Genomic DNA, 18,324 nt, shown 5'->3' with positions numbered 1-18,324 from the left:
GAAGAATGTGGGTTAACTTATTGATATGATATTTTGTACTAGTCCAGAGGTATATTCTTAGAAAGAAAGAAAAAAAAAAAGGTTTCAATTGCTGTTTAAAATTTGTCAGTTTCTGTTGATTTGGGGAGGGGGGGGATAGGGAATTGGGATTTGACTTAACCTCCTCAGTGACCAACAGAACTTATATAGAAAATTTTTGGTGTACATCTGACTTCCTTCTCAAGAAATGTTCAAATATCTGAAACCTTTCCAGTACTGACCCTGAAATTTTGGTTTTGATCTGACTTTTCCTTATTGAGTAACTTCCAAACATGCGAAATACTTCACTTATATATAAAGAACTCCAATTTTACTAGGGTGAGTGAAGACATTCTATTGGTTTGATTTTATTGACATTTACAATGGCTTGACAAATCTTTATAAAAGACTCGGGTATAAGATTTTATGAATCCACCTGGTGGGAGTAGAGTTACATGTAGGAGAATACAATGTATGTTAAAGGCAATAGACACTATACACGTGTTATCACACCTAAAATTAAAAAAGATTAATAAACTAGGATTTTGTCCATGCAGTGTACTCTTAATTACAAACACTTTATGCAGAAATAAAGATAGCCACAAGTTTATGTAAGATAGTGTAATAGAAATAAGAAAATATTAATATTTTAGCTTGGACTCGGGTTGCAAATTGAGGTAGAGTTCTGTATCAGGACAGGAAGTCGCAGGTTACATGTAATGCAAGTTGGTTCTTCAGTAATTTCACAGGATAGGTCCAGTTTTGGAATATAAATAAATGCAGTAATATCAAAAATTAATATATTAACTCGTGATGTAATTTCTTTTATTAGTTTATTTTTAAGTAACTTTATTTACTAAGATATCAAGTGTGTATCATGTTTTTATTGTATTATTTAAATTACACACAATGCTATTCCATTATTATCTTTATAAATGTGTATATTTGCCTGAAAGGTTAGCTTTCTTGATTTAAAATTATTTTATCCTCCCTCCACCATATCACATTGCCAAATGCAAACAGTAGAATATATATAATATTTTTTTTGATTTCTGAATTAACTCTGATTATGATGTTTTTGTTATTACTAAACCTTGAATAATAGACAAAATAAATGTAAAGGTGCACCAAAACACTATTATATGCAGTAACATTTTTACATAGTATCACAATTAATCAAATTATAATTCCTTTGTATTCATTATTTAAAAGTAACAAAACCATGAATAGTTTTTGAATAAGAATCATTTTTCAACTTGCATACAGAATAATAATCTTTGTAAACAATATATTTCTCAATATGGTTCATTGCAAATCTGGCTATTCATTGCCCAAAATCATTTTCAAAGCAGAGAATGATCTCTCTTCTTTCCACAACTTTCCCCAGCTACTTTTATTAAAAGTAGCTGGGCTACTTTTAATAAAATAGTAGTAGCTGGGGAAAGCTACTACTATTTTATTAAAGTAGCTGGGCATTGCGAGTGTTTGAAGCTTCTACTTGACACTTGAAATTGTGGTTGGAAACTTGTGGACAGTGTTTATATCTTCTTTCAATTAAGAAATTTGTGTAAATTATACAGTATCATCTGGGTTGAGATGGCAAGTAACATTTTGGGGTATACCGTTTAGTCTGATCTTTGTCAAGCACCTTCCTCCCTTGCAGAATGGGAGGGATTTAATTCTTGCTATTACTGCAAATGATGCAGCAAGCAAAAAATTTTTTTTTTTTTTTTTTTTTTTCCCTGTATCTGACTACTCGTATCTCTTTCTGAGAAAGAGGAATACAGCTGAATCCTGTTTCGGCATAGAAACGTATAGGAAAAAATTGTAAAATTATATTATGAATATATTTTAATTCCTCCTTATTAATTTTTTTTAATTTGTGTATTAATACAATAAAATTATATTTATTAACTTTTTTAATTTAAAAATAACTACGCTGGTGTTCAAAGAAAGTGCATCGCCTAGGAATTTCACATTTCGAACCATTTTTCACGACGGTAAAAAGGTAAACTACAGTTATTATCAACCCACTGCAGGATGGAAGCCTCCTGAACAATTCTTGTTGACGGAAATGGACCATAATCTGCCACTCTAAATACAGTCAACCTGGTTGGCAGGTTGACTGTATTTAGCAGTCAGGGGCTTGAACACCAGTCTACTCAAAGGATCGTGTGCTCCTGACCACTCTGCTACGGAGGCCTCTTTCACGACGGTATGTTACATTAATGACTGGCATCACAAATGGAAATATAAACAAAAGATATTTATTGATCATTAAGTCAAAGCTGAGTAATATTTGACAGATGCTCTCAAAATGTAACATTGATAGGTGGAACAGGACCAGGGTATGTCTGCCAGGGGCAAAAGTTGATGTTGTAGAGCAGATATCATCTTTTAAGGGCACAAAAGGTGATATTGTTGTAAATGTTGGAACTAATGACAGTAAGATCTGCAGATTTACTCAACAAGTACAGGTCAATGTTGAAAAAGTCATAAATTAGGGTCAAATGTGAAAGTGTCTGCAATTCTACCCAAACACTATAGGAGGGAGTATATGACAGGAGCCTTGTCAATCAATTCAGCCCTGGAGAGATTGTGCAAGGCTCAAGGGGTAGAATTTTTTTTTTTTTTTTTTTTTTTTTTTTTTCAGCTGGGTCTGTGCTTGTTGATAGGAGAGAGTGCTTCTACAGGGATGGGGTACTCTTAAATAGAAAGGTGCAAGAATATTTGCTGATGCTATCGAGGCAATGTTAGGTGGGTTGGAAAATTGCTAGCTTGGGGGAGATGCACAGGCTAAAAGGTTAACGGTGGCCGCAGTCAGAGGCAAAAGTGATTCTTGCACTGCTTCTATTAGAATGAGCAGCAGCTTGGAAAGCAAGGCAATGGAGATTTTCAGGACTGCTTAACGTCATAGTGGAACAAATAAATACATGGGCTTTGTTAGGGTAACTAAGAGTAGAAGCATGTATACTTGCATATGTACACCAATGGTAGGAGTATAGTTAATAAATTTGATGAGCTTGAAGTGTTAGTCAAGACATCAAAGGCAGATATTGTTGAGATATCATACACATGGTGTCACTCAGACATAAGAAGTACAGAATTGGAATTTGGGGAGTACAATGTGTACAGAAAGGATAGACAGGAAGGGAGGAGGGGTTATGCTGTTAGTTAAGAAACACATAAAATCTAAGGAAGTGCATCCAATTGATGTTGGTGGACAATGCAATGTTGAGTCTGTTTGGTGTGACAAACAGACTCAACATTGCACTGGGAAAGGAAAAATGAGAATAGGTGTGTGTTATAGGCCTGATGAGAATAATGAGCATTTCTGCAGAGAGAAGTAGTGGACAAGTAAATCAGAATGTCTTATAATGGGAGATTTTAACTTTCCAGATATCGACTGGAAATTGTGGGTTGGTCACTTGCACACTAACAAGACTTTTGTGGATTTATTGGATGACTGTTTTCTACTGCGACATGTTCGTGAGGCAACCAGAGGGAGTAATACTCTTGATCTCATTATCAGCAATGGTTATTTATGCATTAAGAATTATTATTAATATCCACATGACGCAAGGAAGCCTGAGGCTTATACTGCACCAGGAAAAAAAAAAGTTTGAGAGAGAGAGAGTCAAAAGTAACAGTGATCACGATGTACTGATGTGGGAATTACTAAAAGATAGTAACTACCATTAAGGCTGAAGGGGGAGCTATTGCTTTTGCAAAGTTGACTACAGTGGGATCAACTGATGATGTTACCAACGTTGAATTCCAAATGGGAAGCCTTCAGGGACTTAATTTTGGAGGTTACTAGGCTTTTCATTCCAAGAAATACTGTTCGAGGTGTAGGCCTAAATGGATGTCAGATGAACTAATGAGGCTCGTGGCAGAGAAGGAAAATGTATGGGATGCATATAAAGTATCGGGTGACACAGAAGCCTATGGCAGATATAAACTAATTCGTAATCAAGTCACAAAGGAGATTAGGCAGGTGAAGGCAGATTACAAGAAATCTTTGGCAAAAAGGATGCAAAGAAAAACAGTGAAGAGTTCTTTACTTATATAAACTTTAGAAGGAAAGGGATGAATCAGATTGGACCACTTAATATAGATGGGTTGTGTTGACTATTGATGATCATGCTCAGGTAGCTGATAAACTAAATGAGTATTTTGCATCTACATTCACACATGAGGAGTTATTCAATAAGGGGAGTGCCAGAACTTTATGAAACTAACAGGGAGCTAAGTGATTTTGTAATAACTGAGAGCAAAGTGGAGGAGAAATTGTTACATAAAAAAGGCACCTGGGGTAGACGGGATCTATCCAGTTATATTAAAGGAGGCAGCAAAGGAAGTAAGCAAACCCTTAGCCATATTTATGAGAGCTTCCCTGGACTCATGGGAGGTCCCCATGAGTCCAAGGAAGTGGAAGTGGAAAAAGAATTGGTGATACATTTGCACACCTGGAGATGTGCAAATATATCACCAATTCACAAAGAGTTCAAAAGGTGACACAAATAATTATTGACTTTGGACACTGCTCTTTGTAGACAAATGTTTTTAGTGGAGTTCCCCAGGGTTCAGTGTTGGGCCCATTGTTGCTTTGTATATTTATCAATGATATTGATGAAGGTATATCAGGTTTAATGTCCAAGTTTGCAGATGATACAAAGGTTGGCAGGATTGTTAAAGACAGTAAGATACTCGAACTGGATCTAGATAATTTGGGCAAATGGGCTAAGAAGTGGCAACTGAAGTTTAACATTGACAAATGCAAAGTACTGCATATGGGTAGCAATAACCGAAGAGAAACCTACCGTGCGGTACTATACTCAGGGAAGTGGAAAGTGAAAAAGACCTGGGTGTAATTGTGCATTGAAATATGAAGTTTGCTGAGTAGTGTAGATGGACTGCAAAGGCAGGTCATGGAGTCTTGTCAATGATATATAGGAATTTTTCTAGCAGATACAGGAGGTGATTATCCCATTATACAAGGCAATGGTTAGGTCACACCTAGAGTACTGTGTACAAGTCTGGAGGCCTCATTTTAGGAAGGATGTAGAGTTTCTAGAACGAGTACAAAGAGGGGCAACAAGATTGGTGAGGGGAACAAAGGGGGTACTCTTACACAGAAAGGCTTAAGTTCTGAAAATTGCAGTGCCTGGAGAGTAGGCACTTGCGAGGTGATCTGATTGAGGTGTATAAAGCCTTGAATGGGTTGAGCAAACTGAATGCTGATGGGATTCTTTTCTCTTGCTCAGATTAAGAATCTGAGGGGGTGCAGATTCAAATTGAGGGAAGACAGTTGTAGAATAGTTGTGCAGAAATTTGCCTTTACCCAGCAGATAGTTGATTGGTGGAACAGACCCATCTTTTGTTGTGGAAGTTGATAGCCTAAATAAATTTAAGGCTGAGCTGGACAGGCATTTAGAACAAATGGAAGGTTTTTTGGCTGATGCTGCATTAGCTTGCTTCCTTGCATCATATGTCTCTACTAATGCTAATGCTAAAAATATTCCAAAATGAGCATTTGCAACCTTTGTACAATAGTTTTGGTAAACACGACAATTATGGCTGAAATGTTATCAGAAGCCCTCAGTTTGCTTCAGATTATCATTTTAAATGGAAAGCAAAATGAAAAGTTCACCAGGTGCAAACTAATACTTAGTTGAACCGCCTCTGGCCCTGATGACACAGCACACCGTCGAGGCATTGACAAGATCAATTTCTGAAGATAATCAACTGATAGTTTGTGGTTCCAAACATGAATTATGGCTTCCTGAAGTTCACAAAGGTACCTTTGGTTTCTTTCTGTCAACTGCACATTCCACACGATGCCAACATTTCTGTATAGTATTCAGGTCTAGGCTGTTTCCTGGTCAGCTAAGAGTTATAATGGACCGTTCTTCCAACCATTTTTCAACCTGTAAAAATTGTAAACATGTTACTGTCGAATCTCTAATACAGGAATTATGGTAAAGTAACTACAGAAGTGCCTTCTTACACTTTTCGCCCGATGACAAAGGGCAGAGTCATCCTGAAAGATGCAGTTACTTGACATGTTGAAATGGTCTCTAATGGTTGGCAGCAATTTGCCTTTCAATATAGCCAGGTATCCATTGGCATTTATGGAACTTTTTATAAACCGCAAGTGACCTACTCTGCGATACGAAATGCAACCCCATATCATTTGGCTGGTAGGTAATTTCACTGTAGACACCATACAGTCTGGATGGTCTACAGCAAATCGTTTGTCTTCCATCAGAGCCATGCAGGTTGAATTGCTTCTCTCATCCAAGAAAATAACTGACTTCCACTGTTTGGAGGTCCATTTCACATGCTCCTTACACCAAATTAATCAGGCTTTTTTTGTGTGTGAGGAGGGACTTATGATGATGGGCTACAAGCCCATTTTTGAAGATATATCTTCTGACTGTTACTGCACTTGCTACCACTCCTGTATGTTCTTCCTGTTCTCTTTTCAGCTCAGACGAAGAAGCTTTACGGTTTTTAAGGCATAAGTTCTTAAAAAAAAAAAAAAAAAAGGTCCTGTTTTGGTGTAGAGACTCGTTCGTGTCTGGTTCCTTTTTTCCTATCAGCAGAACCAGTATTTTTGACGTTTGGAAAGAAATTTACTCACTGTCGATTGATTATAAGACACTCAATAAGCAATATGGCGGGAAGAACATCGTTCCTCGTGTAAAGCAACAATAGCACTCTTTCTTCATGGCGTTAACTGCATGTAACATTCCATTCTGACACAAGCAAGGAATGACTGCAACTCTTGCAGAGCATGCTATATAGCTGAAAGTAACAGCTGATGCAATATTATGTCATCACCCATGCAATCTAGAAATATTGCCATGTACTTACGTTATTCGGACAATTACAATTTTAAGGGGTGATACACTTTCTTTGAACACCAGTGTATATTGCATTATTATGATGCAGAAAATTTAATACAAATTTTCTCAATGCTTAATTTTTTTTATTTATTTATTTATTTTTTGGTCTGGTGTGGATATAAAGAATGTGAGTCAGGTTCAGGCGAAGTTCCAGCTACTAACTTTGTGGATTGGGTGCAGGTCTAATATAATAGACTTGCACAGAACTCTAAACTGAGGCCATAAAGATCAGTTGCTGTATTCAGCTTGTCTGTTTCTGTCATCTTGCTAGACTGAATATAGCAACTCATCTTGAATACATTCCCAGAGCTAGTCTAAAATGTTGACATAAATTTTATTTAGTTAAATGAAAGGGTCTTTATGTTGGAAATCCTCTTTGACACCTCTGGTTATTAATCAATAAACTATTTAATTCACAAATATTATATGTGGAGTCTTTTTTTTTTTTTTTTTTTTCCCTTTATTAATTTAATTAATAAATTCCAAAGGTACTCTCTGTATTTCATCTATGTTGTCAGTTAATTTTGTAATGCATTTATGGATATAATGAAGTTTTTTAATTGCGTCATAAATGGATTTGGCTATATTTCTGAGAATTTCCAAATTTGTATCGATATAATTAATGTAATAATTAGGCCTAAATTGTACTAAAACATATTGCGATTCTTGTTAAAATGCACTTTTTGAAAAACTTATTGCACTTAATTTTTTCCAACTGAAAGCTAATTAGTACTCTAATTTCTTATTTTTAAAACTTGGCAGGGTGTATTTCTGTTTTTTGCACAACTGTTATGTAAATTAAAAACTAATACAGTACAATAATTATACTGCAAGTAATTCATTTAATATACATTTGCCAGAAGTTTATTGAAATGCATTTTCTTTATTTACAAAATCGTGTTTATAAATGAAATTGATTGTATCGTTTCTTTTTGTGTTGCTTAGTGTTATCCGGCACAATTGCATAAGTTCAAGCAACCATGGAATATCTGATAAATTCAGGATACAGCTACAGGAACATGGTCATAAACAAGTTCTTGGTAGAAAAGATATAAATGCCACACTTTTGCCAAACAAACCAGAAGCATCTGGTTCTGCTGCTGACACAGAGCACTTTCAGCAATTATATTTTGATGGATCCCAAACAATTCATAATGAACAATATGCTATTTATGATCCTAGAGAAGGTAAGTTGTAGAACTGCAAAAATTAATTCATCCACTTATCAAAAAAAAAAAAGTAAAACTTGTGTAATGCTGATAAAACTGACTTTTTTTTTATATATATATATATATATATATATATACAGCTAGGTCGCAATTAATGCGGTATTCGATTTAGTACGAATTGTATAGCGATACCAGGTTGCGTTTAATGTGAACCAAAATTCAGTTAATGTGAGGCTAACGCAGCTAGCCTCGTATTAGATGATTAGTCTCGCATTAGATGCTGCTACACTTGTTTATCTTCGCGTGTGCATGTGCTACTACCTGTTGTAACATACGTTAGTTTTCGTGATTTGTTTTAAGAAGTGCCATTAACAAAATGGTCAAAAGGAAGGTTCCTTCAGATAAAAACACTAAGACTGCAAAAAAGAAGAGGCTCGTTGTTGGATTGGAGCAAAAAATTGATGTGATTGAACTACATGGAACGTCATCATAGCAACTCTAAAATAGGACGAGATGTTGGAATGCCTGAATCTACAGTGTGGAATATTATAAAACATGCAGGGGAAATAAAAGAAAAATGTAAAGTTGCATCAGCTTTTTGTGGTTTGCAAACATCTACAAAGAATAGAAGTATTACTATGATAGAAATGGAGTGTCTTTTAACTGTATGGATTGAGGATTGCAATCAAAAAGCATTCCCCTTAGCAGAGCAGCCATTCAGACAAAAGCTTTAAATTTGTTTAAGAGTGAAAGAAAAAAATAATGAAGTAGAAGAAACGTTTAGTGCAAGTGCTGGTTGGTTTGACCAATTTAAAAATAGAGTTCAGCTGCATAATGTTAAAATTACTGGTGAGGTGGCCAGTGCAGATGAGGATGCAGCATCTAAATATCCTGATGTTTAAAAAAAAATAATTGAAGATGGTGGATACACTGATCAACAAATATTTAACGTGGATGAAACCGGTTTATTCTGGAAAAGGATGCCTTCCAGAATTTACATTTCTAAGAAAGAAAAAAACTCAACCTGGATTTTTAAAGTGTCTAAAGATTGCCTAACACTTTTATTTTGGGAGGCAGTGTTCAAGGCAATTTTAAATTGAAACCAATGCTTGTTTATTGGTCTCCAAATCCTCGTGCTCTAAAAGGCTACAACTATAGATCATTTCCAGTTATTTGGCGATCAAATAAGAAAGCATGGGTGACCCAAGCTGTGTTCACTGATTGGTTTTCAAACTATATTTTTTTTCCCAGCTGTTGAAAAATATTGCAAGGAAAACAACATTGCATCTAAAGTTCTACTAATTTTGGATAATGCTCCAGGTCATCCAGCTACACTCAGTTCATTATGTGAAAATGTAAAAATCATTTTTTTTTTTTCTTTGCAGCCCATGGATCAAGGGACCATCGCAAAATTTGAGGCCTACTACATAAGAAAAACGTTTGAACAGGCAATTGCTAAAACTACAGGAGACGATGCATTTTCCTTAACAGAGTTCTGGAAAAATTATAGCATCAGACATGCAATAGAAAATATTCAGCATGCTTGGCAACAAATAACTGCAAACAACAATGTGTGGAAGTACATTTTTCCTCATTGTGCAAATAGTAGTGATTTTGAAGAAACTGTTATATAAGAAATAACAAATATTGGAAGAGGACTTAGATTTGATGGACTAGAAAATGACTGTGTTTGGGAACTGCTCAATTCACACTTGGAAGAATTGACTGATGATGATCTCCTACTTTTAGGTCAACAAAGAGCATTTGAAGAAGCCGACAAAGATGCCAAAGAACGAGATAATGTGCAAGTGAAAGAGTTCACTCTCAAGGAATTCAAAGATATCTTTCGAGCTGTAGAAGTCATGAAGCAAAAAATTATGGATGCTGACCCTAACCTTGATCGAAGCATGCAAATTCACCGAGATGTGGATAAAGCACTCTGCATCTACCAGCATATGCACGAAGATTTAAAGAAAGAGAAAACAGTTCAGTCTACGCTGCTAAAATATTTCAAAAGACAATAAAGATGTTTTCATCAGTACCTTTAGGAATGATATTTATAATTTTTTTGTTTTTATTTGCTTTCTATAATTACAGTACTATAGCTTTGTTAATAATAAATTTAAATTATAAATATACTCTTTTTATCCCTTACTGTAATATTTTTTTAATAAACATAAAAAGTTATGTTTAAAATTTTTCATTACCTACTTCTGTTGAGCTGGAGCCAGTTCTTGTATTTTACACATAATTATAGCTTCGAATAATGCAACTACTTCATGGGATTCATTAGTCGCACTATTCGCGACCTAGCTGTGTATAAAAATGTGCCCCCCAACACACATGCACCTAGACTTTTTTCGATTAATCTCAATGTGCCAGCAAAATCACTAAGAAGCCCTCATTGACATGTTTGTGACTGGTAGTCAGTTAATCAAAAGGCAGTTAAAGGTGTGGAATCATATATAAAAAAAAAAAAAAAAAAAAAAAAAAAAAGAATTCTGAAAGTGAAAATAAAATTAAGGTACACTTAAAATATGTGTTCATTTATGTAAAACCAGTCATTTTTGTCTGTTTAGGTGATGAAATGTGGCAGCGCATAGCACACACTTGTTGATTAGACCGGGGTTCGAGCCTGTCACCACCAAATACGGAGGATGCGGAAAGGTCAGGGAATGACCACCACATATCCCAGAGCAATATGGCCTTAGTTGCTAATGCTCCTAAAAAAAACCAAATAAACAATAACAAACACAGTTAGTAAATTAATCATGGATTACTGGTAACCTATATTAAGTGCCCCGTATTTGTCAATGTTAAACTTCATTAGCCACTTCTCAGTCCATCTGCTTAATTTGTCTAGATCTTGTTTTCTAAACATATCCTGATTGCTGTCATTAATCACCCTGCCAACTTTTGTGTCCTTTGCACAAACTTTGACATTAAGACTGATGTATTAATAAATATTGAAAACAACAATGGGCCCAGTCCCCTTTTGTTGCTTCTCCCAGTTATCATTCATAACAACTGTCTTCTCGCACTGAACCATCCTTTTATCCCTAGCCACAACTTGCCCTTAATACTTTTCTTTATCTCCTTTTTCTTTATCAGTCTTTTATGTGTAACAGTATCAAAAGTTTTGGAAATACAAGTATATGATATCAAAATTATTTTTTGCATCCAGTTCCTTTGTGACCACATCATAGTATCCAATCAAATTGGTCAGACAAGACTTCCCCTTGACAAACCCATGCTGTGTCTGAATTATTGCTGCAGTCTTGTCTAGATGATCCTGCAATGCATCTTTAACCAGTGACTCCATTATTTTACCCGGAACAGAAGTTAAACTAACTGGTCTGTAATTACTCGTGTCACCCTTCGATCCCCCTTTGTGAATTGAGGGGGTACATTTGCATATCTCCAGTCCGTGGGGACTTCCCCCGAGTCCAAGGATGCTCACATAATTATGGCTTACTTCCTTTGCTGCCTCCTTTAATATAACTGGATAGATCCCATCCACCCCAGGTTGCCTTTCTTGTGTTTAACTTCAATTTCTCCTCCACTTTGCTCTGAGTTATTACAAAGTCATTTAACTCCCTGTTAGAGTTTGATAAACATCTGGTCCTCTCCTCCTTGAATAACTCCTCGTGTGTGAATGTAGATGCAAAATACTCATGTAGTATAATATTCATCATATTATACTACATTGCTTTGAATTGCTCAGTGATATAATCCACTCACCTGAATCAATATTGATGGAACATTTTTCATATTCACTTTGCTCACATCCACAGGATTCTAACATTTGCATAAGTCTTGTCGCTGTTGAACTGATAATTTCATTTTAGTAAAGATGTTCTTTCATATGTCAATTAACATTCCATAGTTTTTCTGAGCTCATGTTTAATAACACAGCCAGAAGATTCATTATTGATCTCTCTTCACTTTAATTATCACTAAAACTCACGCCATTTCTTTTTCAAAAATTCCAGAAGTGATCTGTATGATTCTCATTTCTTCTTCAGTTCAATTTTTTTTAAATTTTGTTTGTGCCAGATATGAATTACTTTTAGCACCACGATCCCTTTTAAAGAGACATCTTGCTTAAGAAAACTTAATTCCATGTGTTTTTCTAGAACCTTATTTTTGTGATGCAAGGTAATTAAATACAGTGGATGCTGCTTATTGTGAGATCACTTCAGGACACAGCTTAAGTGATAAGTGCCCTATTGATAACAATAACCAAAGAAACAAGAATACAGCTGTTTGGCATTGTTTATTGCTATAGAGCTGAAATGTTAAAAAAAATAAAATAAATAAATAAAAAGTGGAAGAACGGAAAGAAAGCATTAAAGCCATATAAGATACTTTGATTGCCTGCAATTTTTTTCACAAAAGTCGTCAATGAAAATTTCACGTTTTTGGAAATTGATACAAATCATTAAGAACAAATAAAGAAAATAGTAAAATCAAGAATTAGTAAAGGGTTATTGCTCTACTGTAAAACATTCAGATTAGTAGGAGTACAGATTTTCTTTCATGGAGTAATGACACCAATAACCATATGAACTGTGCAAAGCAACACCGGTAACTAGATATGCAGTGTGTCTGGGATCAGGAACAAATCGGGTTATGTGTAATTGCTTCCACTGCATATGCAGAAACCACGATAGGGGAGAAAAAAGTTATAACATACACCAAAGCTTGGTTACTATAAACCATTGTTTTTGTACTGATTGGTATACATCCAATCAGACTTAATAAAACCAAACTTTTTTTACTTGAATGATAACATTACCTGTAATTTACAATAAGCAGCATACACTGTATATCAAAGTTTTACTTGCAATAAGAAAGCAACAAATGCAATGGAATTAAAAATGAAACCAAACAGTAGTGACCACATGACATTGCAGTTATATGTGAAGCTTTATCTGAGTGTTTTCCTGCTTATAGTACCATAGTGTAATTGGTTGTTCTGTAAAGAGTTTTGTTTAGTAGAGCATTTTTGCTATAGGAAATTGATTTCGAAAGTTTATTTTTCCATATATACAGTTAATTTCTTAAAAATATAACGTTACATTTTTAATTAATGTACATTTTGCAGTGAATTTTCTAAGGTTAGAGAAATTTATAGACATCTATATAAGCTGGGCCTGAAATTTTCCACTAGACCTGTATGGTTGCCCATTCCCTTTTCCGTTAGTGCTGCCAGTTAATAGAACTATCTACTATTTGTTGGAAACACCGATAAGAGATAGACACTGAATATTTCAAAATAATTTGTACTGTTAACAGACAAGTTATTTGGAAAACTGCCTTGAAAGTGTATAAATAATTACATGTTGCTTAAAGAGGTGGAGTGAAATTTTTTTGTAATTTCCACATTTGGCTGTATTTCCAGTTTTTATATATTGGTGCAATTAATGCATTGCTCCAATCTTCTGAAAAGGAAAAAAAAAACTTGATAATGTATTGTTACTAAAATGGCACTAATTTCCATTCACATTTCATGCTTGGTAAGCAACAACAAAAGCAAATGTTTTTTTTTTAATTATTTATTTGTTGTTTAAATCAGGGTTTTGGACCATAGAAAACTGAATGCTCCAGTTTTTTTTTCTCCGATATATAAATTAATGAATAATATCTAACAGTTTTTTAATTTTTTTTGTTCAAGTTTTAATTTTTTTTGTTTTTGTTAGATAAAGTTGATGAATACAAATATTTTTTATTTTGTATACATCAACTTTAGTTTTTTTTTAAGGATCAGATAATTATCTAACATTTGGCAGCACTGTATACTGTTCATTCATGCTCTGTAGATCATTGATTGAAGAGCCAATCAACTTGTATGTTACTGACATCTGTTAGGCAATGGGCTATGTTGATAATACTTTATTGTGACAGTGCTGCAATTATGAAAAGGTGTGGCCAAAAATGTAATATATAAAATATTACAAACAAGTAGATACTTGTGTATATTTCAAAAAAATATTGTGTGCAACAACACAATCTGTCATATGGTTTATGAAATGTTAGAAATGTATTCCATAAATATTACTGATTTATTCATGTTTGCATTGCATGTATAAGTTCTAATAAATATCCATATATTTTTTTGCTATTAATGACAGTTACTGTAAATGATAGTGTTAATTAAAAACTGACATGTTGTTTATCTTGTGTTGTAGCAGTACAAGTGAATTTGGCTATGGTGTCAACAAAAAAAAAAAAAAAAAAAAAATCAAATCTCCCATCCATGATTGATAGTTGATTTATTGAAGAGGATCTTAACGAAGTCTTTACCTTTGAATTTGAATATCAACAATCCTGACTTTTGAGAAAAGCAAAGAAGAAATGTACAGTGTGCAAAGTGGAAAAAGAAGTGAATGATGAGCTCAAACAATGTAGCTTCAAGACAAATGAAGAAAATACTGTGAAAAAATTGAGTCTGTGGTGGTATGTTATATGTAATCTTGAAATTTGAGGCTCTGGTTAAAAATGACAAGGAAGATGAGGCAGAACAGAGAGCTGATGCAGCAAAATGATTATCTGACTCTTAAGATGAGTATTTGCAGAGCTTCATCTGAGAAGAACCCCAAAATCGAGCAAAGAAAAATTGATTCATATTTGCAGTCCTCAAAGATTACAGTTGCCATTACTTTCTGTGAAGGGCTTATGGAAGTGGATTGCTTGAGTCAACACCACTCACTAACTTCAGGTTAAAGAACAGAGGATTCCAAAAAATTGCAGGTGAAATGGGTTAGTAGCTTGCTGTTTTGACAGGGCACGATGTGGTTTGTTATTTAGCTATCAGTACAGCTGAGTAGTTGTGCTGAGCTCAAGAAAGTTTTGGAAGGAGAATTCTGATACCTGAAATTTCCTTGCAGTCAAATTCAGTTATATGATGAGGGAACAGATCAAATTGTTATAAAAACCTTGGACATTGTCAATACTGAAGTATTGTCATGATTCTTCATATGTGAAAGATCAGGTGAAAGCTATATTAGAAAAATTTGGGATCAGTGAAATGCAAGTGCATTTTACTAGTAAATACACACTAAGGATAATCTTTTGGTTTTTTGCAAACTAAAGAATTAAGATTCAGCAAGCATACTCTAAAAAATTTTACCTTTTCTTGTAGAAAATACTAAACCAGATGAAATAACTTCAACATAAGCAAAGAACATGTGAAACTGTGAACCAAGTATACAGCTTTTATAGCACTCTAGACAGTGCAATTGATGCTAAGCAAAATTCTAGCCATAATGCAAATAGCCCATCATTTAGTCAGTATTCCAATATTGATTATTTGTTCATTTCGTGTGCCTTTCCTTTTACAGCACTCATTTATTGACTGCAGTTGAATGGACGCATGCTTGTGTTAAGGCACAACAGTTGCAGTTTGTTTTGATTCAACTTTGTGTTCTGGCAACACACGTGTTAAACCATTTTTAAAACAAACTATTATTATAAATTTTATTTATTTTAAAAAATATTCAAGTAATTGAATTTTAATTAAAAAACAACAACATTATCAAGTCTTGAATGCGAGAGATGAAAAGCACACTGGGCAGCGAAGTCAAGTAAAACATGCAAAAATGCAGGAACAGTGATGCCTGAAATACTGAGGGTGTGATTACATGCTAACATTAAATATACATGAGCAGAAAAGACTTATAATGGATCCAATGTAATGATCTTTTCTAGAATCTGTTAGCTTCTCAAGTGTTTCAATTTAATGTTTTTCAAATTCATATGATAATATTTTGTAAATTATCATCCGTGTTCTACCATGTACAGGTCCAAGCATACACTTGCCCACTTCTCCATGTCCACAGTTTCTCTTTTTGATATTTGTAAATCCCAATCAGAATAAACATTATTACACTCATACGTATGGTGGAAACAAACTCTGAAAAGGTGGGAGGGGAAAATTTGGAGTTAAAATTGAAGTTTTAAACAAAAAAAAAAAACTACCATTAAATCTTTCTAGTCTAATTGGACTACCAAAAAAAAAAAAAAATTTTTTTTTTTTTTTGGATGTTTTAGTTTACATTTTTCTTTAATTAAAGTGCATAAACTGTAGATTTATTTTTAACTTGTTATTTTAATACCAATATTTGGTAGTTCTTTATACTGAAATTTTAGTACTGAAAAATTAACTGGTATTACCAGTATTTTAATCACTAATGCAGTGTTTGCCTCTGCCTTGGGGCTTCTTCTGAGGCAAGAGGGCTTTCCTAGAATGTTTTCTTTCTTAAATTTTATTAGTTAGCCATGATTGTGGGATAATACACATGGTCACTTATATTGCGATATTATCCTTATATGCCTTCACAAAAAATGTAGCTCGTTGTTAACCATTTATGCTGTATTATTGACTGCCCTAAAAATAGCTGCAATAAACTTGTAACTTTGCTGGCTATGCCAGCTTTTATTCTAGTCAATGTTCATGTCACATTCCTTCTTGTCATGCCTTATTGGGGTGGTTCCTTCCCCTCCCCCCACTCATTTATAGCTTGTTCTATCTTTAATCAGTACAGATTTTTCTGTGTTGAAAATAGGATGGTTTTTCCAAGTACATTCCACATTGTAAATAAGAGAATAGAATCTGTTTGTTCAGATTCTTAGTTTTGTGAGTCATTCCATTTTGGGGGGACTAAGTTTTCATTTGACTCCCAGATAACAACACATGATTTCTAGATAAATTTGGTTTGTTTTTAGGTCTTCCCTATAACAAGCTGGGTGACTGAAATTGTCCTTTTATTAAAAAATACTCCCACAAAGACCAAAGCTATTGATCTTTTCTCTGGCTTGCTCCTTTGTGTTTTGTAGTTCAGTTGAAAAGGGGGGGGAAAACCAACCTTGTCCCTGCAATCTAGCTCTCTATTGTTTGTAATGAAATCATTGAATTGAAATTTGGTCCCTTTCAAAAATTTTAATGGTTGTGGTAAATAAGGTAGTGTGAGGGAGCTGAATTCTATTACAATAGTTGGGTGTCTGATTAACTGGAAGCCTCTTTCCTTTACTTTGATGCTGAGACTTGGTTCCCAAACTAGCCTTTCAGCTTGTGGCTGGACTTCATACAAAAAAATCAAAGTCACTTGGTTCTTAATTCTATGTAGGTTTATAAACACATTATACAACTGTAAATGTTGTTCAGCATTCACTCTTCTTTCCAGGAATATAGTAGCCTCAGGAACAGTTTCCATGAATGCTGCCATATTGTAATTTGTGAGGTAACCCATGTTAAATTTTATTTCAAACCCATCATATCACTGATTCTTCATCAGTGATATGATGCATTCAGTACATGGTGTTCTAGCATATTTCATACCTTTTCACTAAACAAATAATCTCTGCTGGGTCTCTTTTTGGTTTTAAACTATTTGTGAAATTAAATTATTACTTCCTTAATTCTCATACAAAATGTTTCTTGTATGGCTGAAGTTTGACTTTGCTTTATTCAGCATACAGTTGTCTCATCAGTTTAAGCTCTTGGACAACTTGATATTGTATTTTCTGTAATTTTGATCTCCTTCTTGGAAACAAGCAACTGACAGAATGCTGTCTAAAGTGTAGTTTATTGGGATGATGACTGGAATTCTTCAGCTATGGTCACAAGCCACACATTTTCCTGAAATGTAACTTTCCACGTTAGCTATTCTATTTTACTTGCAGGCAAAAAAAAAATTAGTTAGTTTACTAAGAATCTGGACTTTTAGGATACCCATTTGTGAGAATATTTTTGCATAGAATTTAGCATATTTTTGTTTGCTTATTTTATATATACATATGTATATTCCTCTTTTTGTTTCTCTTTAGTTAAAACCAAGTCTCCACCAAGCATGATTGCAATTATATGTATATTCCTCTTTTTGTTTCTTTTTAGTTAAAACCAAGTCTCCACCAAGCATGATTGCAATTATATGTGCAATAATTGGAATTTCTTTGCTTGGTTTCCCAACCCAGGGGGATCCACCAGGATATCTCCCTCCATACCTTCATATATCTGTTGCTGCAAAATTAGTTATTGCATACATTCTTGGTAAGTATTAATAGTAACAATATATGTTGCTTTCAAAAAATTCTACACCAGGGAATCCTGACCTTTGGGTTTATGGATCATTTTGCCATACTAAAAAGATCTTTCGAATCAATGATATTCTGCTAAAATATACGGAATGTTATAGTATGTGATTATTTTAACCTCGTGCGGAATT

The 18,324-nt window shown here is 34.3% G+C and overlaps 1 protein-coding gene across 2 annotated transcripts in view; it reads left to right on the top strand.

The window, feature by feature from the left end:
* The window catches only part of LOC150084253 (motile sperm domain-containing protein 1-like), a 73,718-nt gene that overhangs the window by 32,731 nt on the left and 22,663 nt on the right, over window positions 1–18,324 (top strand). For both annotated transcript variants that reach the window (XM_090375130.1, XM_090375131.1), the window contains exons 4-5: window positions 7,875–8,116; window positions 17,994–18,149. In XM_090375130.1, coding sequence (XP_090231256.1) covers window positions 7,875–8,116; window positions 17,994–18,149 — 398 coding nt within the window. The remainder of the gene's footprint in view (window positions 1–7,874; window positions 8,117–17,993; window positions 18,150–18,324) is intronic.

Source organism: Mastigoproctus giganteus, chromosome 6 (genome assembly GCF_048544385.1).
Source record: "Mastigoproctus giganteus isolate SK-2022 chromosome 6, ASM4854438v1, whole genome shotgun sequence".
Taxonomy (NCBI): Eukaryota; Metazoa; Arthropoda; class Arachnida; order Uropygi; family Thelyphonidae; genus Mastigoproctus; species Mastigoproctus giganteus.
The sequence above is the reverse complement of the archived record's forward strand: the minus strand, read 5'-3'. Positions and strand labels throughout refer to the sequence as shown.